The sequence below is a fragment of the Populus trichocarpa genome, chromosome 10 (assembly GCF_000002775.5).
Source record: "Populus trichocarpa isolate Nisqually-1 chromosome 10, P.trichocarpa_v4.1, whole genome shotgun sequence".
In the NCBI taxonomy this organism is placed as follows: Eukaryota; Viridiplantae; Streptophyta; class Magnoliopsida; order Malpighiales; family Salicaceae; genus Populus; species Populus trichocarpa.
The window spans coordinates 19534564-19560990 of NC_037294.2; the positions used below are offsets into that span (position 1 = coordinate 19534564).

The following is a 26427-nucleotide window of genomic DNA, read 5'->3' on the forward strand; positions in this document are numbered from 1 at the left end:
GAGTGGAATAGAACTCGTCACCGCAAATTAATTCCAATTATATATTTATTTTTTAACCTTTTGGTAGTATGTAACGGAATCTTGAAATCCTCTAAAAGTCAAATGGGGTGTTTTAAAATACTTCTCAAATTATTTAATCCAACATTAAAAATAAAAACTAAATTTAAAAAATTATTTTAATATATTTTTAAAAAAACATCATAAACATTATTAGCCTATAATTATTAGATATTGCTTTCCAAACAATATTTTTAAGGAATTTAAATTTTTAAAAAAATTAATTTTTTATGTTTTTTAATTATTTTAATACATGGATTTTAAAAATATTTTTTAATATATCTTTTAAATAAAAAAAATATTTTAAGAATCAATCTGTCACAGTAGTAAATACCCTAAATCCATCAAATCTAGTAGTAGTTTTTTATGTATTGATTTTCATAGGCAAATGGCAATAAAAATAGAAGAGGGGGATTATAAAATGGCATTGATTACGGTCGGCTTTCTTGTCTAAAGGTCAGAAATCCTGTCCCTGTGTACAGACATGCCTGATTTCAATTATTCTTAGCCGTTGGATTGGCATCCGTAATTTATCAGACAACCAATGAAGCAATCCTTGTATTAGTTAATTATGTTCGAATTGGGTAGCGTGTTAATTATTTGCCAGCAGGAATGATGGGCGGCCATGCGAGCTTCTCGATCTGCCTTGGTAGGGCCCTGTTTGAGAAATCAACATTCAGCAACTCTTTAAAATGTCTATGCTTCCACACGCGATCGAGATTTATCGTACCCATACAATTATTGGCGGCGTTTGTTGTAATTCCCGAGAAAATGAAAAGAATAATGAGACATTGCATGGAAAATTATGTCGTGACACGTTGCTATTAATTTCTCCTGAGATTTATTAATTAATACATCAGTAAATGCCTCCTGGAGAGGAAAAATAAAACTAATTATATTAGATCGTATGATAATATTTGTTTATGAATGAATGAATAATAATAATTATTATTATTATTGGAATTGCTTTGGAAGATCTATGATTTATATTATGATGCCAGGTGACGTGTCTTGCAAAAAAAAAATTGGAAGGAGATTTCCCTCCTAATTTCTCCTTTAGTTCGGATCATACAAGAAACACGTCGATATTTAAGGATCTATCAACTGTATTTAATGAAATGGTCGAATTAAAAAACAAAATCTCTCTGACCATGAAATTGATATGAAAAATGTTTTCGACGTATAATCGAGAGCATTGATGTTGAATCGGAGATTTGTCCTGAAAACAATCACTCTCCCCGGAGTAAATAATTGGCTTTCTTTTCGTATACCCCGGTGACGGGCATCCACCACAAGGAGAAAAGGTACAGTACAAGCATCCGAAGGGGATAGATAGTACGTTCATTACCACCGGGATTTGAAAAAGCAAAGAGACTTTTACCGGCATCCTTTTAAATATCTTTTAGCTAGTCAAAAGCAAATAAATAAAGTAGGCGTTCTACTTGCTTTATGCAGCACAGTATATCTATCTATAAAAAGATGACAGTGGACGGGAATTGAATGTGAAAAAGAGACCAGACAAACCCGTGACTGTTGTGCCTCTGGCCAACTTTGCTGTTGACTTCTTACAAAAACAATAAAGAAGGAGAACTTGTTGTAATTTCTCCATGGTTGCGATTACAAGATTCACGTACGCGTCACCAGCTGTTCGGTATCCATTGACCCTTTATCCCCATCGAGCAATATTTCTCTTCAATGGAGTGGAGAAATTATTTTTTCTTTTTTTTCGTTCTTTGAATAGCTAAAAGCCCTTCAAGCCCCTTTCTAGAAGTTCACTGATGAAGCACACATACAATGTACACACTCACCCATTCAATAAAGCATTGCACGAGAATCCCACCTTCATCAAATTGGTTTGCCCTGTTTGCAGCCGGCAGTGGATGAATTTATTAGCATTATGGCAATCACAAGCTTGATATCTCTGGGAAATGCCATCACGTTAAACGAGAAAGGTGATTTTGTTTTTCAAGATATGCATGGAAGGCTAATAGGCTTGGCCCAGACTCTTGATAGGATACACTGTAGTAGTTCCGTGTACACATATGTAAAAGGACTTTTTTATGATACCCCGAAATAGATGTAACTAGAATGTTGATTAGTGCTTCGGATAATAGTTTATTAATATACTCTAGTGCTTTAATTTGATTTTTTAAAAAGAATCTAAAGAAATACATGTATTTATGGAAAGGGTATAAAATGACTTGAGACAATAAATGACTCGAAAAAACCTTAAATTTAATGAACAAGTATGCTTGTTTTTTAGTTTTAAGTTTGTTAATGTTATTAAAATTTATATATCTTTTATCCTAAAAGATAAAAGTTATGAATATTTTACCTAGAAGGTTCAACAGGTATTTATACCACTTGAATCTTATTGTTTTTCAGATAAAAAAAGACTGAAAGTCCTCTACTTTTGATGATAATAATAGGAGACGTGTATCTCTTACATATCATTAATGAGACAGAAAATATATTATGTCCCTTAAAAAACCTTATATACACCTATAAATATATGAAAATCATCATTTTAATAGGAACAATTACTCTGCATAACGGTTTATCACGTCTTTTATACTTATATTATGGAAGATCGGGCATATCGTATTAGTTTTTGGTGATGTCCAAATTTTTCAGATTTGACATGTTTATTAAACCCGCATTAACTTGAGCTTGACCAACTACCAAGTCCAAATTCTTTAGGTTTGACATGTTTGTCAAACCCATGTTATCTCGGGTATGACTGGTTGTGAAGGCCAAGTTGTGTAGCATGTTTGCTAGATCTATTTTATCTTTGAACATGGTTAATTACCAATTCTAAATTTTTTATGTTTAACCTGTTTATCATATTCATTTTATTTAAAAAGATTTTTTATAAATAAAAATATTGACCAAAAATTATCTCATCACTTTTATTTCATTCATGTCATGGAAAACGGTAGAATTATAATTTTTAGATCAAAGAGGGAATTTGAAAAGAAAATCAAGGTAAAACTTAAAAACAAAACAAGTAAGGGAGAACTTGAAAGTGCAAACTATGTATTTCGTATTAAACAAGTCTCGGATCGAAGGATATAATTAAAATCTCAAAATGTTTAGACTTAAATGTAAAAATTTTCAGAGTCTCGGTGCCACCATCACCCCTCATGGAAAAACCTCACGTGTGAATTCCTAACACGCAATCAGACGACCAGTTACATAATCATGATATAAAGGTCAAATATAGCATGCACAATGACTCTTCATGCCCGTCGATGTGGTAGTCTTTGACTAATCTCTTATGCAGTTAAGGTTAAGCTCATCAACTGCTTGCTACATATATATATATATATATATATATATATATATATATATGCGCGCGCGCAAAAAAAAATTAATATTTAATCATATAAAATAAAATATTTACTCAATTATGTTTACTAATCTTATTTATTTAAATCAATAAAATATAATATAAATAAAAACACAAATAAAATGATTAGCTAGTGAAAAATCATGTCAAAAGCTGTTTATTTTTTTGTTATTTTTATTAGAATAATATCATTTTTACTTCTTGCACAATAAAAAATTTAATTGACCTCGATAACCTTGATTATTCGACCCAAATCGTGACCAAGGACATGACGGGGGTTGACTCTCAGACCAAGTTTTAAAAGTATGATAAAAAAAAAAGTATCAAATATGATATGAAAATTCAATGAAATTAAACAATAAGGGATGAAAAAAAATTAATCAAGAATAGAAATCAAAATAAAAGGAATTGCAACAATAGAAATGAAGATCAAATTCAATGAAAAAAAATTAAAATAAAATAATTAGGGATTAAATCAAAAAATAAAATTCAATTAAAAAATAATAAAAGCAAAATAAATAGGAATCAAAATAATGAGAATTAAATTTAATATAAAAAATATAAAAAATCAAATGACAATGGATGAAATTAAAAAACAAATAAATCAAATTCCCTGCAATTAAATGATCAAGAACCATTTTGCAACTTTGCGAGGCCAACACATCTTTTAAGGTGGAAAAGAGAGAAAAGAGGGAGAAAAATTATAGTTGGAGCTTCTCCGTGCCATTGAGACCAACACGCGCTGGCTCATCGTATAGAGAGTGGCATGATGCTTCGAACGCAACAATGAAAGCTACCAACGACCACCGAGAGGCGCTGCATGTGTCATTTTTTTTTTAATTATAAAAATATTAAAACACCCATGATCCCACATGATAATTCCGAGAAAACCAAAGTTAAAAACCTAAAATGCCCATAACCTAAAATGCCCATTAACCTTGCACAAAAGAAAATGACCCCAAAAGTTATACGACAATCACATTGAATAAAAAATCTAAAAATCTAAAAACACCCCTCAAATATTTGATGTATTGTATAATAAATATCTGAAAATACAGTTCTACCTCAAGTACGCGTTAATTTTTTTAATCATTAAAGGGCTGATAAATCGTTTTACCGTGGATTCCGGAGTTTTAGTTTTATTTCTAATAATTCAGTCAACAATTGACTCCCCCTATCAGAACAGCCTGGAGAACTATTATTCTAGGTGGCAGATGATCTAATTATCAAATGAAAATAGACTAAAAACTAATATAGTGTCACCTAACCCCTCGGGTTAAAGCTCAACTTGAAAAGAACAAAAAAAAAACACAAATTTCCATTTCTATTCTTTCAAGCTTGACCTCGAAAGATACAAGGATAAGAAAACGCAATTTTCATGTTCAGCTTACCAATAAACAATAAGAGCACTCCTGAAATTCCCATATCCCCTTTTTTTTTTGGCCATCAAACGAGTTCCGACAGACTTACAGACAGCATGAATGATGTGACTGCTTATATAACAACTATTCCCATGGTGGTTGTGTAAAATAACCAAATAATCCCACTCCTAGACAGGGGAAAAGATCAGGTCTCAGGACAACCAAGAAAAGACACGAGAAACTGAGGCCTACCTAGACCCATAATCTGCGAAAAAAGATCCATCAAATGATGTGTGGCAACCTTTTCTTGCATAATGAGCAATAACTTGCCTTGAAAAAGGTCGATCTTGCCGATAGAGAAACTGAGGAAAGGGACGAGGCGGGAAGAAGACGAAGTGGAAATACTTTTCCAGTAGGGCTTTACCTGTATTTTTGGTTTATTAGGCAATATAAATTGGAAAGCAACAGAAAAACACCCACTGCAGTGGTTTAATGAAACATCTGCTCTTGGTGAAGACTCAAGTCAAAAGGACACCACACTTTGATGTTTTCCCACACCAGTCTTAAAGAGTATTCCTATCATTTACAACCGAAGCCACTTCAAAAAAGATGTAGGGGCCAAATAAAAAACAAATACATGGATTGTATTCATGCAAACATGTCAAAGGCATGGAAGTAACCAAGAACTCAAAATGTAAATGGCATTGGGAAGGAAATAGTTATCTTTATTCAAACATAAAGCCGGTTAAAGTGCTGATATCATTACACAAGATTGAAAACTTATTTCCTCGAAAACATGTCTAAATTGTACATGATGGATTCTATACCTCCCCAAACATAAGCATCAAAGAGTCGCCCCCAGTGCCCTGGTTCTGTGCTCAGGCACTTTTCTTCACTTCAGCAGACTTGATAATGTCAATGAACTCCGGCTGATGATGAAGGCACAACGAAAGGGAAATATCATGAAAATCAACAGGCAAGGAAAAGTCAAATGAAATTAAATTAAATAACTAGTAAGTTTCGCTACCTTTAGGGAAGCACCACCAACCAAAAAGCCATCAACATCAGGTTTTGCTGCCAATTCCTTGCAGTTTGCACCATTAACGGATCCTGGATCAGGCACCAAATTAATGAAGCATAAACAAAAAAGGGGAGAAAATTAATCATCATTCTATTAACTCCCTCGCCACCCCGTTAAGAAACCAAAATGAAAGCAAATATTATCCAGCAGCATGAGAAAAGCACATTATCTTTTTAGATATTGGTTCAGGATACCACAATATCTTCTATCTCTGAATGCAAACAAGGCATGCTCAACTTCGCAATAAGGTTCGGGTTCAATCAGTTCCCTGAGTATTGTGATGGTGCCCACACTATAAATAGATATATCAAGGATGGCATATTGATCCATCTGGACCAAGCATGGCGCACAACCCCTTACACTTCACCAAGCATGTTTCAATGAATTTATGTTGAAGAAAAATGCATAGCATGTTCTCTACTCAGTATTTTATGCAAGCATCTGCCTCGCTTTACAGAATGCAGTATTTAATATGTAAGACTTTATTTATTTATTTTTCCCAAAAAAAAGAGCAATACAAAAAAAAAATACTTGGAATTTTCAACCAGTGTATTCATCTTATAGGTCTGCAAAAAAAGAACAGAACAAATCAAGAAAATAAACTGATTGCAAGTAGCATTAACATATGAAGATACCTCCATAAATAATCCTGGTGGTTGCAGCAACTTCAGGGCTGGTATTTGCATGGAGCCATTTCCTCAGTTCAAAATGCACCTATTACATTAAAAAACCAAAAATTCAAAAAAATAGTCATGGGAAACCAACAGGCAAGACACAATCGCAGATTAACTGGTGTTTAACATGCAGGAAATAACCTGAGAAAACAGGCAGATAAGAAACAACGTAACAATTATGGGGCAAAAACACCATTTGCCTGCTATAAATGAGCTAATACTGTGAGATTGAAAGTACATAGAATCATAAAAGATTTTGAGTTCTAAGAAAACATAAAGCTCAGCATGTTAATTTGAATTATTTATGTTTTCGTGGTACAGGAAATAAACAATGGGTGTTAAATGCTCCTTTTTCTTTCTCGTTGGTGGAAAGCTCAGTGCATATAATGAGTGCAACTTAAACAAGAAAACAAAGTTTGGACTTGCCTCCTGTGCCTGAGCAGGACTTGCAACCTTTCCTGTTCCAATAGCCCACACGGGCTCATAGGCCAAAACAACATCAGCCCAGTTTGATACTCGTGCTGCAATGAAAGCAAAGTTTAAACAATTATTGATACTACTATAAACTCTTTACAGTGAGGATATAGTGAATGTAACAAGATAAATAAATGAATCAACATAGTCATATGTTCCAAATTGATGAACACATCTACTGAAATAATGAAGGTATGCATATATGAAGCCCCTTGATATGATCAAAATCCAATTAAATGAAAGATAAATACAGCAGAAGTTTTTAAAACGTTCATTTGAAGGTGCATTGCAAAACTTGGAACCAGGAGGAAGAGACAGTTGATTTCAAGCTCATCTAAAATGTGTGGCCATGTGATCAATTACCTCCCTTAAAACAAAGAACATCGCATCACTGTATACAAGAGTACAGTGTTTCAGTTAATAACAAACAATGATTCCACATGCCCAACTAGTAACAGATTAACTTAATCAACAATGTTCCACCACTGTATGAAGGCCAGAACTTCTTATTTGGAAAAATTAAACATGTACAACATCATAAATCCAAAAAAGCATGGTTAATATATGCTATACCTGCAATTGCTTTGGTTTGTGCTGCAACAACCTCCATGGTAGATCCTGCTTCCCGCTGCTCAAGAGTCTCACCAACACAAGCTATCACCTTCAACCCTTGAGAAAGTGCATATGCAACCTTGTCGCCCACAAACTAAAGGAAACACCCCCCAGAGCGGGAAGTTATTACATGATTGAAACTTTAAATAGGTATGATAAAAAGAAGCACTTGTGAAGCATTGACAGTACAAATTAACCACAGATAAGTTATTGCCATAACATGTGACACAAACTTACCTCATTTGATTCATTCAGGAGACTTCTCCTTTCGGAGTGACCAAGAATGACCCAAGGAATACCCAGATTCACAAGCATCTCAGCACTGCACACAAGTAAGAACAACTTCAGCATTTGGAAGTTCAAATCCCACAGACAATAAATATTCATCAATTCCATACGTCTAATAGTCAGCACAAATAAAATACTAGGCCAGCTAATAAAGATCATTAGCGCATACCTGACTTCACCGGTGAAAGCACCTCCTTTCTTAACCCAACAATTTTGAGCCGCAACATGAAAATCAGGCCTCAGCGAACTTTTCACCAGAGGAAGAAACACGTATGGAGGGCTTACAACAACCTCTGTAGAAGATCATACCAGTTCTCGATACATCAGTAGGTTAAAGGCAGATCATGATTAAAAATCATCAGTTTCTTGTGATTTTTGTAAATCCAATTTGTGTAATTACCTTTCAGTTGTGCAATCAGATTAACAGCAACACTTGAATTGAACAAAAGAAAGCGAGAGTAAGAAAGACACACTTACCAACAACATCAGATGAGGGCACTTGAGCATCATTGAGAGTTGACACTATCTTCTTCACTTCTTCGGTGGTTCCAGTCTACATCCAGAAAAAATTAAATCACCAATCCAAATAACTGATTTGATTGCTTTAAAAAAAAAAAAAACCTGATCTGAATCAGATTTCGATATCACTAACGGAATAGATAAGAATAAAAACGAGACTCACGCATTTCCAGTTACCGCCAACGAAAAACTTCCTGCCCATTGTAGATTGTGGAGTGACGGGTTTTGATTTTTAGTTTTTGTTTTTGTTTTCAGTTTCGGGTTTTTGTTTGATATTTGTGGAGTTCTTATGGTGATGGATCCATAAATCTGTGGTTATTTTATTTACTGTTTTAGCCTCGAATCTGTTTCGAATATGCTTGGAGGAGATGGATTTGATAAGGGTGGTTTTGGAAATTGAAGTGAAAAGGATGTTAGGATTAACGAAACAGCTTGGCAGTTTTGTGATGCTCTTATAGGCCCATGGATTAATACGTCATGGTTAGCTGAGGGATAGGACGGTGTCTTTCAGGGATTGGGCCATCTAACAATTTTTGGACCACTCATTATGTTAACATGATAGGAATCGTGATTGAGGTGTCTTGAATTGGTTTGGTTTGTTAGTTGAATTTTTTAAAAATAGTTTTAAAATTTATTTTATTTAAATTATTAAAAAATTATCATTTACTTAGATTATTTTCATTCTATAAGAAAAAATCTTCCAATCAATTATACGAGGGAGATGGAGAGATGATAATGTTACTAAGATTAATTTTTAATGTGCCGCTCTGAATATGATTTGCAAATTTATTAAAATTTATAATTTTAATTATTTGTATCATTCATTCGTGTTTTTTCAAGTATTAAAATTTAAAAAAAAATATTGAAATTATTTTATTTCTACAAAATCTTGAAATTTTCTAATAACCTGTAAATTCTTTATAAAGGTTTTTTTTTACAGACAACTATAGTTGTTGCGAGTGCACTGTGTTTGATTTGTATAATGTAGGGGATACGTAGACCGATACTTGCAATGTTAAAGTTGAACTTATACTGTACTAGTTATATTATCTTTTTTTTTAAAAAAAATGTGATGGCTTATTCCACACGTTTTTTATAGCAAATTTTTTATTTAAAAAAATGATTGTGCAGGTTTATACTGCTTTTTTCTCCCATCAAATACTAGAAAAAAGAATATAAAAACTAGAAATAAAAACAAAATCAATCTAAAAAAAAATAAGTTAACCAGCTATACCACCAATCTGAATTCATAATCCTACTAGATATAACAATTTTTTATATAAAAAACCATTTTTCATGTAAACACATGCAAACCAAATGCATGAGATATTTTCATACCAAATAACAATTTGCTTATTTAAAAGACAAAAAATAGAGGCGGTGTGCGACCTTGGAAAATAAAAAAGTTTAATTTTTTTTAAAGTACAACAAAAAAAGAAGGAGGATTTATTGTCTAATGTAAAAAAATATATAAAAAACAAACAAATGATGAAATGTTTGGTTAATTTTTAAAAATCAGGGTAAAAAAATCTTGAATTAAATAAGTTTTTTAAAATAAAAATAGCTCAAATAATATTCTAATTAGATTCTCATCATGAAATATATGAATGGACTATAAAATGAGACTCGAGCATATTGCTCGAGCCAATCTGAACCAACACAATAAACTTGTGATTTAGATCATGAGGTCGAACTATCTTCACAAAAAGCAAAATAAGAAAAATAAAAGAACCAAATCCTCAATAAATGCAATGTTGAAGAGTGGATTTGAGAAAAAAAATAGTTTAAAACAAAAGGGTAATAAAAAACCAATATCGACCCGGGTTAATATCTTACACTTGTCCCTTGGGCATGAGACCGAGATCTCTATATTAAAAAAAATATTACGATCCAGACTACAAATCAGTGAGATATTGATGAATGAAAATTAAAAAAAAATAGTTAAAAAAAATGAAAAAAAAATGTTAAAGGAATGAGAACAAAATTAGAAATAAAAAATATTGAGGAATAAAATGAAAAAACAAAAGTTAATTAGAAAAACTATATAAAAAAAAATAGTTAAAATAACGATGACTAAATCTGGTATAAAAATAAAATCTCAAGAGATGAAATTCAAAAATAAATAACTATTAAAATAATAATAATCAAATACAATGCAAAAAACAAATCAAATTAAATCTCAAGGGTTGAAATTGAAAAGAAAAAAATAACAACTAAAAAAATGAAAGTCAAATCCAATAAAAAAACCAAATAAAATTAATTTAAATAAATAAAATAATAATAATAAAAAAAAAATTAAAACGATAAAGGACTAATCAAAAGAATGAGAAGTATGACTAAAATAAAAATAAAACAAGAGGACTTTTTTTTTTTGCTTGGTCAAAGCACACCTGAATGCCATAAAAAGAGAATGAGGGGGGAAGAAAAAACCCAAGCACCACCAGGCCGTCGAGAACCATGATACACGTGACAACTTAATGGAATCGCTACCACTCATCGGAGTATGTTTGGTATTACGGTTGCTATTATGATTGTGGTTTGAAAAAAATTGTTTTATAAAAAGTATTTTTAGTTAAGGTTGGTTTGAAAAAATAGGTGCTTGGTTAAAATTGTGGTTGAAATTGAGGTTGAACTAAAAGTAGTTTAATGTGTTTGGTTAAAAAAATGCTTTTCAAATTGAGGTTATAAAATAATTAAAAAATATTTTTAATTTAAATATTGAAGATTTAACTACTATTATTACATCATGAAATAAATAATATTGATATCAAATATTTTTTATTATTCCATTAAACTATATGCAATGTCATCACATACAAAATCTATCAAACAATGACTATATTTTTCATGGTTTCTTAAGCATGCAACAACAAAAACTGAATTTTTTGTTACGTCATCAAACGATATCCTTCTAATTTTTTGAATAAAACACAATGAAAATAAAAATAAAAACTGAATTTTTTTAACTGGGTTGGACCCGGCAAGAATATAATTGGAATTGCGATCAAATTTCACAAATGCTACGTCATCATGCGATATCCTTCTAATTTAAGTAGTGTTATAAATAATATTAAATACTAGTTTTTCGAGTAAAACTCAATTTTTTTTAAAAAAAATTACAATTTCATTACATACAAAATTCATTCGACAAGAACTATAGTTTTCATGATTTTTTGAGCGTGCAATAAAATTAGGTAAAATATTATCATGAATAAAATTGAGATTACAGTACGAGTAAATTTAATTCACCTTAAACTATTTTTTTTAACAAACAAAAAAAATATATTGTTTACGTTCACGTGAATAATGCGAGTAAAATCAATTAATTGTATTAGTTTTTTTTTTAAAAAAATTTCATGTGAACATTGCGAGTGAATTAATTTAATTCACTTGCATTGTTTTTCAAAATTAAAAAAATAAATAAATACTGTTCACGTAAGTGAACAGTGCTACAGTGGAGCATAGCTTCACTGTTCACTGAACAGTGGAGCCATGCTCCACTGTTGGTGTTAATGTCTAGACGAGAAGCAGCAAAATGCTGCTTCTCAAAAACCTGTGGCACACCACAGTTATAAGTGGGTCCCATAAAAAAAAACTGCTGTTTTAATTTTACCAAACACTAAAAGTTATGGTTGCGGATGAACCTCACCCGCAACCACAATAACAAACACCCACTTGGTGTTTTTGGCCATAAGAAAACATGTGCCTCTTGCATGCAATGACTCTTCCCTGCGCGCGCGCATGCTTGTTTTCTTCAAATGACTAACATAATTTTTTTATATTTTTATTTCTCAAAAAAGACCAAACAAACCCTTACCCACATTGTATATAATGAAAACACCAAGATAAAAAATCCAAAAAGCCCCTGGATGGTAATTTGTAAAATTTTGTATACAAGGATATGCAAGTAATTATACTATATATGAAAAATAAATTGAAAAAAAACCCTTCCATGGTAGCCTATAAAATTTTAGTCATGAGAGTTTGATAATAATTACAATATGCATAAAAAAACAAAATGAAAAAAAACCCTTTAAATGCAAATTATTTTTTGGTTTTCTTTTAAGGGTGTTATAATACTTAATTGTTTATTTTTTTTTACGTAGAAAGACTAATCCGACCAACAAAAATCAATAATGATCATTATAGTCATTTTATCAATGCTGATATTTCTGTGAGTTAAGGAGTAAAATAGTCATTTTATCACAGAAATCTACAATAATATATGTTTATTGCTGCAGTCACCGTTAATACTTGTTGGTTTAAAAATGGACGGTGCCGGATTTTGTTTTTCTTTAATCATTATCGCTTTATTGTTATTATTATTATTATTATTATTATTTTCTGTACATCTCTCCAGCCATACGAGCGAAGTCATTGATTCTCTTCCGTGATCGACAATGTTATCGTTCGAAAAGAGCAGGCCATTGACTACACCGGCTCGAGAAATTGGGTTAACCTATAAGTATAAAACCACGTGGTTGGTGGGATTGATCTTAAGTTAGTCCTAGTTGCCCGCCGAAGTGTGACTTTTTGAAATACCATTTGGTTGACACTCGAAAATAAAACAGACGGCGAAAGATCCTCGAGCTGCCAGGACTTTGTGATTTGGATGAGTTTGCGGTGGAGTATTATAATATCACACCATATAATGGCAGCCAAATTCTTCCTGTGAAAAATAAATCTCGAATGCAATAACACCTGAATTTAAAATATCCAGTATATTGATTTAAAATATCACAGGCCAGAAGAGTCGTGGGAGGGTTGGATTTATATCGAAACAAGGCTGAGCCTTTGGCTCCTGGTCCCGAGAGCCACCTCATATGCTACATGGATTTACACCCATACAACCTTTGATTAACAACAGCAAGAGGTAAAGATCCAGCATGGATGCTAAAATTGATCTCCTCCATCGACGTCACCGGTGTCGAGATACGCGAACTTGTTAGTTTCAATACCGAAGTCTGGCTCAAGAGACGATGGCACAATAATAAGATGAAAATATAAAGAGGATGAACTAGCACCGAACAGAATACTACATGGCACTACCTTCGAAGGAGCACCGTCAACCAAAAAGCTCCTAACACCAGGTCGTGCTACCAATTCATTGCAGCTTGCACAGAAAATGGAGAGAAAATTAAACACGACCCCGCCTTAATTCCCTCACCCCTTTGATGAATCAAAGCGGAGATCAGTTTTCGAATTAGCACGCGAAAATGCAGAAAAATCATCTTCTCAGACATTCTGTTATGTTAGAATAAAAACCATTATTTTCATTATTGATATTTTATAACAATTTAATTTTTTAGTTTAAATGACTAGTTAATACAATATAAATTTCAAGTTCGTATTTGTGCCATCTACATTTTTTAATCAATTAAAAAGAATTAATGCAGAACGGGTTTCCCACTAAATTAATTTGGGTCGGGTTTTATAGAAAGATCAAACAAGGGGAGGACCATTGCAGTAATTAAGCTGCGTGCAAACCATGATTACATAGATCAAGTACTGCATCTGGACCAAACATGGAACCAACGCAGGAGTTGCAACCTTCCCTGATCGGCTGCCCACAAGTGTTTAAAGACTTGTTTTTTCTTTGTTTTAAAAAAGTATTTTTTTTAAAAAAATTAATTTTATTTTTATTTTTTTTTAATTAATATTTTTAGATTATTTTGATATATTGATATTAAAAATAATTTTTTAAATATATTTTAAAACAAAAAATACTTTAAAAATAATTATCATTATACTTGTCATCAGTCAAAGGTTAGGACATCTACCAGGCCAACTTGACACGTCTTCTGCAGTACGAGGGAAATAAAGCAAGATTTGCCCAGGTGTGTTGTCTTGTGTGCCCATGGTTTTGGGTACATATGGAGTACTGGAGCTTGACTTGTTTTATATTGTCATAAAGTGCGGTAGAAATTATATTTTATTTAGTTAAAATTTATAAAATTTATATTTAATTAAAACATTTATAATTTCATTCATCTCTTAAATAAACAGTGGTGGGAGTGATTCACTCTTCACAAAAAAAAAAAAAAGCAACATTGAGCTGACTCTAACAACCCTTAATTAATGGTAGGGTCCATGAACAATAAATCAAGTTTCACTCGTTACCAAATAATAATTTTTCATGGTTTGCTTCAAAAGTAGAAGCAACCACGAAAACAAACAGGCACTGAAACAAACGCGATTCCTCCTTTTATTCTAACCGGTTCTTTTAAAGTGTATCTGGTATTGTGTTTCAAAAATATATTTGAAAAAATATAATTTTTTTTACTTTAAATTAATTTTTTTTAATATTTTTCATATCATTTTAATGTGTTGATGTCAAAAATAATTTTTAAAAATATAAAAAATATTATTTTAATATATTTTAAAATAAAAAATACCTTAAAAAAACAATTGCTAAGCATCTCCCAAACACATTTAGGGTCTCCGTTTCAGGGCTTGCCACTCTCACCCCTGACTTCTCATTCCAGAACAGAGCAAATACAATGAGTTTCCATGTGAAATTTGATTGTTTATACATATTTCTTTGTTTTAACAGAACAATTGTTAGACTACTAAAGATATTCTCGGAAAAAATTAAATAAACTTATCTACTGACATTAACACAAAAAAAAAGCCTTTTATATCATCCAGCTTGACACATGAGAGAATGTCGCCTGCAGATATTTTATTCAATTTTTTTTTTTGCCAATACGGGTTGCCCTTTCGCTTGAATATTAAGCCAATTAGCCCTCTTATTTCTTATTAACAACCAGAATCAAGTGGATATATGGGCTCGGCTCATTGTCCATCCATTTACATACGACTGGGTCAACGGTAAGCCTCTCCTACAGCCCCAGGTAAAAAATTTCTAAAAGCCAACTCAAAAAACAACGACACTCATTGGACCAATGGGCCCCCATTGATGGTTGCTAGGGGAACCCAGTGATCCAATGGTTGGGATTTGAGTTCATTCGAGGAGGCTATCCACCAAAAACACTTGAGTCCGTGGCGGTCAAGAGTTTTTCAGTGCTCACCTATTTTTGGCTCGAGTGAATTGTGTATTTTTTTTTCACGTGCCACTTATATATTACATTTAGGAATGATAATTTAATTAAAAGGAATGATAATTTAATTAAAATTTGATAGATACTAATACAATATTTTATGGATAAATAACTTATTTAATAGATAATAAATAATATATGAATACTGTGAAATCCAAAAAAAATAATATTTATATCATATGGATATATTTGTAATTATTTAGATTTTTTTTAATATAACATGATATATACATATCTTTATATTGATATAAAATATATACATGTATAATATTTATCATTTAATACACACACACACACACTTGAAATATATATTAGCTATAATTATTTTTTATTAAATAATAAATAATGGAAAATAATAGATATTCAAAATTCAATTAATAATTTATAAATATGAAATTTTTTTTATTAAATAAATAATAAATATTGAATGAATATCATAAAATCTATCCACGGTGACTATCCCCTGCTTCGCATCCGCTGAACCAGGTGCAAAAAAAAAAAAAAAAATTCTTCCACAAAATCATTACCAATTGAAATTTGAAAGTGGGCGTTAATCCTGTAATGTTATAATTTATCATTGGGCATATGTGCCTTTTTTACCACTGTTTTGATATGCTTTTTTTTTTCTATAAGAAGTTGTTTTCGAAATTTTCATTAACCACAGTAAATTTTATCTTTGTTTATGCCTTAAAAAAATCGTTAGTTCTTCGACTGTAACTTTTAAGTTTTTAAAAGCTGTTTTCAATTTTTCCCCCCCGAAAGAAATAGCAACGATACCAAACAGGCTCTTATTCATTTGATCATCTAACTTTAGGTGTTAAAAAACAATACCGTCTGGGCCACCAATCCGAAGCCCAAACTTCCTCAACTCCCGCCAATTTTAAAAACTAAACCCAGTTTTAGCGCGCCCAGCCAAAAAAGAAGTAAAACTCACACTTCACACCTCACAGCTGACAGTTCCCATCTCTCTTTCCTTCCACATCACCACCTCTTGCCTCTCCTAATCTGCGATTGCTCCAAATAACCATCTAGCTAAACCCTAGATCCGCCCACGGTCGCAGAAATGGCTGGTCAATCTGACTCTACCATGTCTCTATTTTCTTCTGAAGAGGTGCCTTTCCTTCTCTCTATACACGATAAATCTGTGGTTGGTTGTTTATGCTTGCCTGCTGTTTTGATGTACAGATTGAATTTATGGCAGAAGATGAAATGGTGGAGATTGTTCCAAATTTGAGGATGGATTCTCTCAATTTTATTTGTGTAATGCCTCCCTCTCTCCCTCTCTTACACGCACAAAAATACTTGTATGCGTTTTTTTTTCTTCAATTTTGTTTGGTTTAATATTTCTTTTTGTAATTTATTGATTTGGTGTAATGGCAGGGGGATTATGGACCATTTTATCCACAATTGGCAGCTCAAGTGCCGATTTGGTTAGCTCTGGCTTTGAAGAAGAGAGGGAAATGCACAATCAGGCTTCCTCAGTGGATGTCAATTGGTGCGTTCTGGACCGTGGTGATATTAGTTTCCCGCTCTTCTTTCAATCAGATGCAGCTATTTATTCCACTGTTATCTCAGGCTAGGAATTTAACTGTTCTTGCTGTATTTCTATCAGAAACTAAGTTGTAGATTGCAGTCTTTCTCATTGTTCTTTTGGCTTTGTGGACTAGAAAATTTGACTCAGGTTTTGGAAGCAGAACGGGACTCTCACGCATTCCAGCCTTTACCCTTTCATTACGTGGAAATCTCAAGACTTCTTTTCGACCTGTAAGTACTGAAACATTCCTGTTTTACCTCGCACTTCATTGATGACAATATTGAATGTCAACTCTAATTTTGTGAATGCAGTGCACGTGAGGACATTCCTGACATGTATATGGTAAGCTTTGGCGATTCCTTCATCTCTTTCAGTTGTGTTTTTGTGTTTTTGGCATAAATGTCATATTTACCCGTTAATAGGTGAGGTCACTTATCGAGGATATCAGAGATGTAAGATTTCATAAAGTGGAGACTAATCTAGAAAAGTTTACTGCATCTACGGTGACGGTATGCTTGCTGTCTCTCTTTACCATTTGAAAGTTGTATATTCTTGTAAAATCTGATCTTGGTTGAGAGGATGATCTGGCTTATGTTGGGCAAAAGTGAAGAGTAAATTGTTAATATGCACGTTCCGATAAAGGATGATCTGGCTTATGTTGAGAGGATGATCTGAACCACTGCATCTAACTGGACAATGATGGACATCGATAAATTAATTAAAGTGCAAGAATCAGAGCATTTGGCAGTGTGCCTAAGTGCATCCATGGGAGAAATATAGATTGTGAAATCAGGGATGAAAAGCACCCTTCTTATTTCAAATACCAGTGTTCTGAAAAAATTACTTAACCAATGAAAGGAAAAGAGATAAAAAGTACCTCACCTTTTCCACTTAAGTAAAGATGTAGATATAAAAGAAGTTTGTCACACTGAAAATTGATGCCGTTGTCTTGCATGCTTGAGTACCCTCCTTGCAACCGGCAATCAACTTCATAGTTGAGAGTTGAGTAGATGTTGAGACTTTTAACTTAACATACAACAATATCTTATATCCTTTCTGGAAAGGAAGGATGAATTGTTCTTAGGAACTTCCATCAAGAATATAGGCAGTGGTTGATGCTGTTAACAGAGACATTCTCATCTGCTTGTTGGATTTGTCAAATGGTGTCAGCTTTTGCGTTTGCCTATTAGTAGGATTGTTGGAAAGCTCTTTGTTAATTCTTGGATTTTGATTCATTCTTCATCATGTTGTGATTATACTGTACCTTTGTTAGATCTTGCATTCTGCTGCTCTGTGAAGTGATGTCTTGAATTTGATATTGCAGTGGAAAAATATGTCTGCAATGGAAGTCAATGTAATCCGTGCATTTGCTGGGAGAGCTCTGCAGGCATTTTATAAGCATGATAATGAACAGCAAACACCAGATACAGACAGAACGCTGGATAAACAGCCACAAATACCTACTGACAGGCCAAAAGTATGCCATCTCTTAATATCAGATTTATATGTCTGTGCATTGGCGGACTTATGTGTTCATTTTATTTCATTATTATGAAATCGAGAAATGTATTGGTGCAGTGGTAAATGATGGTCAAACTTTTTGTGCAATGCTCGGTGCTTCTTTACCTCCTAACCATTGAAAATGAAAATTGTGTAACAGTGAAAAAAGAATTGGTGGACTATTATTTCAAAAGTGCTACGCCACCGGCCCAGGTTTCCTTTATTTAACTAATTTTCTTGTTCTGCAGCGAAATTTGAAGCCTCGATAAGAAGTCATCATCTTCTCGAATTCCCTTCCTATCTCAACCTGAAAAGAGTACATTCTGCAGGTGACCATAGAAGGTATTTCAGTTTCTTTGACCTTTCTCACAAAAATCATGTCCCATGCTCATCGTAGTGATGAAATGACAGTAGATTTTGCGCAGAGCCTTTTTCAGCACTATATGTATAAGCTAATTTTATTTTTTTTCTTATTAAGCACAATAACATGTGAAGGTTCCTCGATATGTAGAATCCAAATGTCTCCCTCCATGTTCACAGCTATCCAAAATGAATTTGTCAAATTGTGGGTGGAGTGATTTCTGGGTCTTATTTCACATGTATAACTTTGTGTAAGGCAATTCTAGGAGGTAACATGTTAAAATTGATTTTCTGGGATGTGTATATCTTGATGTTTAGATGAAAATATTTACATTTGTTAAAGGTCTGACATGGCAGTGAAAATGTGGTGGAAGGTAGCTTGATAGAGATGACTCAGATGCATATTAGGAAGTTTGAATCAGGATTGCGTGCTTCCAAACTCAACCTTGTCATGCTAAATCTGGTCATAATGTTTAGGTTTCTATCTAGTCAGCATATTTTAAAACTGAATCTATAGTCTGACTGTGTGGGCATTAGGATAGAATTTTCATTTGATGTTGTAAATTGTTTTGATTTTGTCTCATGTTCTGAAACAACCATGGGTCACGCAAGCAATGGTTTGGTGACTGATTGCGGTCTTAGAAAGCGTTTGGGAACGCGGTTGAAACCGCGTTCCCACAAAATTAATTTTTTTTTTTGCTAAAATTTAATACGGTTTGTACGTTTTGAATCGTTTTGATGTGCTGATGTCAAAAATGATTTTTAAAAAATGAAAAAACATCATTGGCATGCATTTCGGCACGAAAAGTTATTTGAAAAGCAACCGCTACCACACTGACAAACATACCCTAACTTGGACTTATAGATTTTCTGATGAAAGTTGCCTGAATGCTAATTTGGATTTATTTTGGTCATGCATTTTTCCTGGAAAGAGGTGCCATTATTCAAATTGATTTCAAAACTTAATTTCACAGTAAATATTTATTATTTTTTGAGGGCTCAAGAAGTTTGGAAAAGCAGATGTTAGGTACTCATGGAAATGCACTATTTGTTTAGAAAAAGCTCATTTTCTTGGAATTCCTTATTGGCATTTCACTAGACATTGTTTATCTACATATGCTACAAAATTCTGTGCTCACTACCATTTGTTAAGTCCTGTCGGTACACATCTACCTATTTGCTTTCTGTTGGGCTGTATTTTGTTCCTAGATACGCCTCAACGTTTCCTGCTCTAGACTTTTGTTTGATGACTTTACGCTTCCTAGGTAAATTATATGTTCTAAAATAGACTTTAACTAGATTGGTGGCTGCTGTGACGCTGCCCGCTGCCCCAAATTTCTTTTACCTAAAAAAAAAAGTTCAAGGGACTATTATATTTTTTTAAAAGTGAAATTTAATAACTAGGTTAAATTTTGATAATATAATAAAAAAATATGGTAACAATAAAAAAAATAATTTTTTTAAAAATACTGCTCTCGGCAAAGCTGCAAAAAAAAAAAAGACAAAAAAATATCAACTCTCGTTAACTTTTTAAATTTATGATTCGGGTTATCAGACCGGAAGCATTATACATAAAAAAAATCATGATCTAAAATATAAAAGGTTGGAGGATTAAATTGAAAAATAAAATTACATAAAAAAATAAAAAATAAAAAATAAAAGAATGAGGGTTAAAACTAAAATAAAAAATAAATTTTTAATTAGAGTTAAATTAAAAAGAATAAAAATATTAACAAAAGAAAAAAAAATCAAAAGAATAAAGACTAGAATAAAATAAACAATGCATTATAAACTTGGATTGAATGATGAAATTTAAAATAATGAATTTTTTATAAAAAACCAAGAAAAAAATAAAAAATCTAAAGAATAAATAATCAAGTTTAAAACATCAATACATGATACAAAAAAAATTAAACCTTTAGAAATTTTCAACATGTTTTTTAATATAAAAAAATTTTCTAAATATAAATTGAAAAAATTATGCATACATCCAATTAAATAAATCAAGAACTATCATGTAATTTTTTTTTAAAAGTCATTAACGATAAATAAAAATAAAATTGAAAAAGTTAAGAGACAAATATAGATTAAAATATTTAATATCGTAATATAAATCATTTACCTAGTTGTGTTTAATGAATTTGGTTTTAAAATCAATTTGTAATAGGAATTGACACATAAAATTTATTAAATAATAATTTTTCTCGATCTCATATATGTTTTTTAGTCATTTTAAGGTTAAAAAAAACCTAATTTGAACTCTTATCATATCAAACTATTTAACACAAAAATTAATTGTTTTGGTGACTGTAATTGTTGCAATGATATGTTTCTTACTCTGAGTCGGAACTTGGCGAGCTCTCTTTTTTCTCATAAAAAAAGAACTTGAAAATGATGAAAATAAAATTTGATATTAAAATTAAAATTTCTAAAATTAAAAGGACCGATCACCTAATATTAAAAAGATAGGAGATTAGAATGTACTTTTAAAACAAATTTGAAAGCCATCATTTATTTTACTGTTTTTTTCACTTTAGTCCTCTATTTTTCAATTTAACTCTCTCTCTCAAAAAAATATGTAATTGAGTGCTAATTTGGGTTTAAAATAACTTAATTGTGAAGAAAAAAAAAGTTAATGATTAAATTTAAAATTTTAAAAAATAATCATTACTATAATTTATATTAATTTATGACAGTAAATAGTGTTGACAGCTATAATTTTTTCGCCACATGAATTAGTTTCTATGATAAAAATAAGGAACAGCTCTGAGGCATCTCCCCTTTATTTTTAACAATAATACCTGTCAATAATCCACAAAATGCACCTAAAATCGCAAAAGAGAATCCTTTCATATTGAAATTTAAACGGATAGATGCATGTAGGTATATTCCTTGAGGTCCAACTAGTAAGAAGCAGAACACGCTGAGCGTCCCAGTTAAGTTCTGGCCTGTGGGGCCATTAAAGCAGTGCTTGTTTGCATATGCTGTGACTGACATCCATAAAATGATGGACAAGGTCTGGTCCTCTTGGATGCCTGACATCCATAAAATGGCTCATCTTTTGAAAAGTTTTACAACTTGTGCGGAAACAGAACCTTGGACCAGGAATGCGGGTGGGAAGACAGCAGTCATTATGATTTTCTTTGGTAAATTAGCCTTAAAATAGAGGGAGTCTAAAAGTTTTAAGCCTTTAGGTTTTCTTGTCGGGTGGTGGGAAATATATAACATGGTTCCGCACTAAAGTTTCTAGTACTGCTGTTTGAAGAGTTTAATGCACGGGAAGGCCAGCCTTGAGGCTAATTTTAAGGGAGACAGACATCTAAGTGACGTAAATTAGGATCCAGAAACGCTTGTTTAAGTAAATGATGAATGGATCTAATTTTTCGAACCATGAGGTGCTAGTATTGGAAGTTGACTATGGCTATTGGAGATTGGCCTGCTTTCGCTTTGCATCAAATCCATCCAGTTAATTTGTTATTAGATGGTGAATAAAATATTATTTCTCGTGCACCATCAGAAATTAGTTCAGCATATGATGCTGGTCTGAGTTGTGATTTATTATCCTTTTCGCCATTGTTTTGGCAATTATTAGATTCCTTCTCTCTTTTTTTCCTAGTTTTTAATTAAGCCATGATTAGATTCTCCTTAAAAGTCGACCCGTTTAGCAATTATTAGATTCCCAAAGAGGCAGGAAGAAAATTCTTTATTGCACAATTGAAACCCCATTGCAGGGAATGCTTCCAAAATTGGGAGAAATGGATGGTTCTAGCGATGAACGGGTTTGAAACTGATTGACTCGCTAATATTTCTAACCACAATCCTAGGCTAAGCATGTTATGAATTGGAGTTTGAAAATTATCGTCGACTTTATCATAAAATAATGGTATCATTTTCCTGAACATGGAACATTTTTAGCGTTTGACCTTAAAAATGGGTCCAGAGGCCATCGCCTGGCGTGGACCAGTAGACACTTAGAAGTCAGAATGAGCAGTTAAGTTTTTGCAGCGATTTAATAAGCGAGGGTGCTAGTCACATAATGTATCACATTTTTTGTGCAAGTGTGGTTTGTTTTGGCCTCGAGGTCTATTGGCGGGGGTCCCATTCGTCATTTGCCCTTTTACGGGATCCCATTCCCAGTAAGTAGACTTGAACCCATACGTCTTTTGATAGTCAAGGATCATTAAGATTATCAGAAAGTGTTGATGGTTAATTTCTTATCATGACATAAGATTGTTGTGAAGTCACAAAATTTAGTCCTTTATGATGCTTATCTATCTCAAGTGATTTTGACTTCAATATCCACCCTTTTTTTTTTTTTTATTAATGCTTTCTTATATGTTACATTTTTATCATTATTGCATCCTTTTGTTATCACATTCTTTTATCATTTGATGTTATTAATGCTGATAAAAATAGATATATGATATTATATGAAATAAAAGTTCTTTTTCTTAAATAAATACATCTATTTAATTTCACTTTTACTTTGTCCATCTAAAGAAATGAATAGTGTTTTTTTAAAAAAATAATAAGAAACTAATTACTTTTTACAAAAATATTTTTTGCAAAACAAACACATCTCTAGTTAGTTTCATTAAAAAAATGAATTTTATTGAAACAAACACATCTCTAGTTAGTATTATAGAAAAAATAATTTTAGTGAACTTAAGTTAATATGGTCAATTTTTTAATTAATTTCAATTAATGTTAGTATATGTTTTTTTTATTGTTATTTTTTTTAAAAAAAACTGAACATGTCTTCATTTATCTTATTTTGTTGTATTTACAATTCTTCTTATATATAAAAAAATATTTCACCTTTATATAAATAATCAATAATTTAGATAAGTAACCTATGCTTCAACCACATGTGATTAACTTTTGATTTACATAATCAATACTTTATGGTGGCTACTTATTTAACCATTCTAATCATATATTTCAATAAATTAAATATGACTTGTGACATTATATACATTAAAAAAGTAGTTATTGTAAAGTATGGGAAGAGATTGTTTAGTAGTACAATAGTTTTTGTTTTTGTTATTTGTCTGAAAAAATATTAAATTTATATGTTTTTTAGTGTTTTTTGTGGTTTTAATATATTTATATTAAAAATTAAAAAAAATCTTAAAAAATATTTTTTAAAAAACATGCAGTACAACTGTATCAAATATACACCTAGTAAAGTTTAAATAACTTAATAGTCTTATGCTGGCGCCCCCCACCCAAAAAAAAGTAATTCAAACTTACCAGTTGACAGCAGCCTAACACCGAACCCAGTGTAAAGATCTCTCACGAAGTTATAACCATTTTTCTTCTCTTACCTAAAATGGTCCTCATCCCACGTGAACGAAAACGAGAGAGGTCCAGAAGAGTTCAAACTTCTCAGAACAGACCTCATAGGATTCTTGCCGGGTCTTAAATGGCCGACCAGCTTTTAAAAGCTTGAGCTGGGTTGGTCCATTATTGGCCAATGATTAATTGCAATTTGCAGACGTGGCAAGTGTCCTAATTCTTTAAAGAGGGCGGATACTGCCACTAACCTGCGGACCCACTATAGCCCCGCGTGTGCAGGGCAGGGGAACCTTCTCTTGTTTCTTTTTTCTTTTATTGTGCTTTTCTTAAGCAGCTCCGCTTGAAAAAATTGGGAAAAAGGAACAAGCATCATTGGTAATTTTCAGGAACAGTATATAAATAAAATAATAATTTATGTTTGAAAAAAATAGAATTAAAAAAGAAAAACTTAAAACTTTCTATTCAAATGTAATATTTTTCCATTTTGATAAATAAAAAACCGATTTTTTAAATTTATACTAAGTTTGGAAAATACATTTTTAGGTTCTTCACAATTTTTCTTTATGAGTTTCTTCATTGTTTTTCAAATTAAAAAGAAATTAAAATTTTCAACAAATACTATATTGATATCTTTATATTTGGTAAGTGTCATAAATTTATTTTTGTATTAAAACTATAGTACTAGATATTTACTTTTTTTGAGCTAATAAGTATAATGTTTTCATGATAATTTTTAATTTAATTTTAATGAAATAAATATTTTATAATTAGATTATCACAAATACAATTATTAAGATGATTATTAAAAAATATGGTTTCATTCTTAAGAAAAATAGCTATAATCTTGATATATTTTTAATAGAAAAAGATTCTTTTTTATTTTTTTTTAAAAAACACATTTTTCACAAAGAAAACTAGAAAATGAGAAGAAAACTGAAAATGAAAAGGAAAATTGTATATTTTTTTTTGTTAATAAACAGGCTTCCAATATCCTTTCCTCAAAATAAAAGATTTTCAATAATCAACTTATACCTTGTTTCTTTCTTCCTTTACTTTTGAGATCTCAATAAATGGATAATATTAAATTTAACTATCAAGACGTTTTTCTAATTAGTTGTACTTTGTTAACTCCTCGGTTAAAATACTTTTAAAATAATTAAAGAAAAGTACGTAACGGTTGCCCTCTCATACCATTTAGTCGATGACAAGCAAGCTGTACATGCGAAGGATATGGTGAATGTAATCTAATTCTAGTATATTCATGAATATTGACTTGTCATTTTTTTATTACTATTGATTTCGACCAGTTTAATTTATTGGGTGGATATGCACTCGTGTGAAGACCAGAGGTTTGGTGGAGAAGGGAAGGGTGAACGTGATTTATCATCTGCAAAGCGTCATTGACAACGGGCAATTAACCGAGGATGTGTATAAAAACATCACCGTACGTCATCCTAAAAGTTTTAAGCATGTATAAACAGCTTGTAATAACGTTGGTTTTCAGTTCGATCGTCAACCAAACCCTCCACGGTAAACAGTGGTTTTTTCTTTGATAAGTTGGACATTCACTCGTCTCTGTTATTAAAGGGACTTCAAATGAATTTAAAAAAGTGTTTAAAATAGCGATGAATGGTGTTTTTTAAAGTTTTTTTTTTGAAAATATATTGAAATAATATTTTTTTTATTTTTAAAAAAATATTTAACATTGACATATAATTTGGAGTAAAAAAAATTAAAATTTTGCGAAACTTCGATCAAATATCCCTTAGGAAAGGAAGAGGAAAAAGAGCCAAGTCAACGGTCAATTATTGGGTGATGAGCGGCTGACGTAAGAAGAAGTTATCCGTAAAAGTTACGTCATTTTCCATTCAGGCGATGACCGTGAGTACTTTTTATTTGTTCAGCTGTTTAATCCAAGTTGCATGGTGACTTGGCCCTCGAGCCCGAAATGCTGTTTCCTTGTTAAAGCATCGTACTTTCCCTGCCATTTCTTGTTCACTTCTTACATAAAAAAAACTTAGAAGTCATTATGCAGTTATATTTTTTCTTCATTTTTTTTAATTTTAATTCTAGTTTTTTTTTTTTAAATTTTATCATTAATTTTTTTAATAATCATTTATATAGCTTTTGAACTGATCAAATTAATTGAATTATATTGAAATTTTTTTAAAACAATTTAATTTTAAACCCAATCTAAATAATGATTTTGATAAATAACTTTTTTTCCATATCAATTTTATTTTTTTTAATTTTACTTAT

At 31.6% G+C, this 26427-nt stretch overlaps 2 protein-coding genes across 2 annotated transcripts; one reads left to right on the forward strand and one right to left on the reverse strand.

Annotated features, from left to right (window-relative positions):
- Positions 1–5471: 5471 nt before the first annotated feature.
- Positions 5472–8746, reverse strand: LOC7458145 (triosephosphate isomerase, cytosolic). Its single transcript, XM_002316251.4, has 9 exons — positions 8579–8746; positions 8374–8449; positions 8066–8189; positions 7846–7930; positions 7570–7702; positions 6949–7043; positions 6484–6562; positions 5795–5877; positions 5472–5696 (listed from the first exon to the last, which is right to left on the reverse strand). Exons 1-9 carry the CDS (start codon positions 8615–8617, stop codon positions 5646–5648), a joined length of 765 nt encoding a protein of 254 aa, XP_002316287.2. The 5' UTR covers positions 8618–8746; the 3' UTR covers positions 5472–5645.
- A 7667-nt stretch (positions 8747–16413) lies between these two features.
- On the forward strand, positions 16414–19175 carry LOC7458146 (DNA replication complex GINS protein PSF2). Its single transcript, XM_002315184.4, has 8 exons — positions 16414–16587; positions 16662–16736; positions 16857–16971; positions 17144–17240; positions 17322–17352; positions 17433–17519; positions 18335–18487; positions 18759–19175. Exons 1-8 carry the CDS (start codon positions 16540–16542, stop codon positions 18777–18779), a joined length of 627 nt encoding a protein of 208 aa, XP_002315220.2. The 5' UTR covers positions 16414–16539; the 3' UTR covers positions 18780–19175.
- The last annotated feature ends 7252 nt before the right edge of the window (positions 19176–26427 follow it).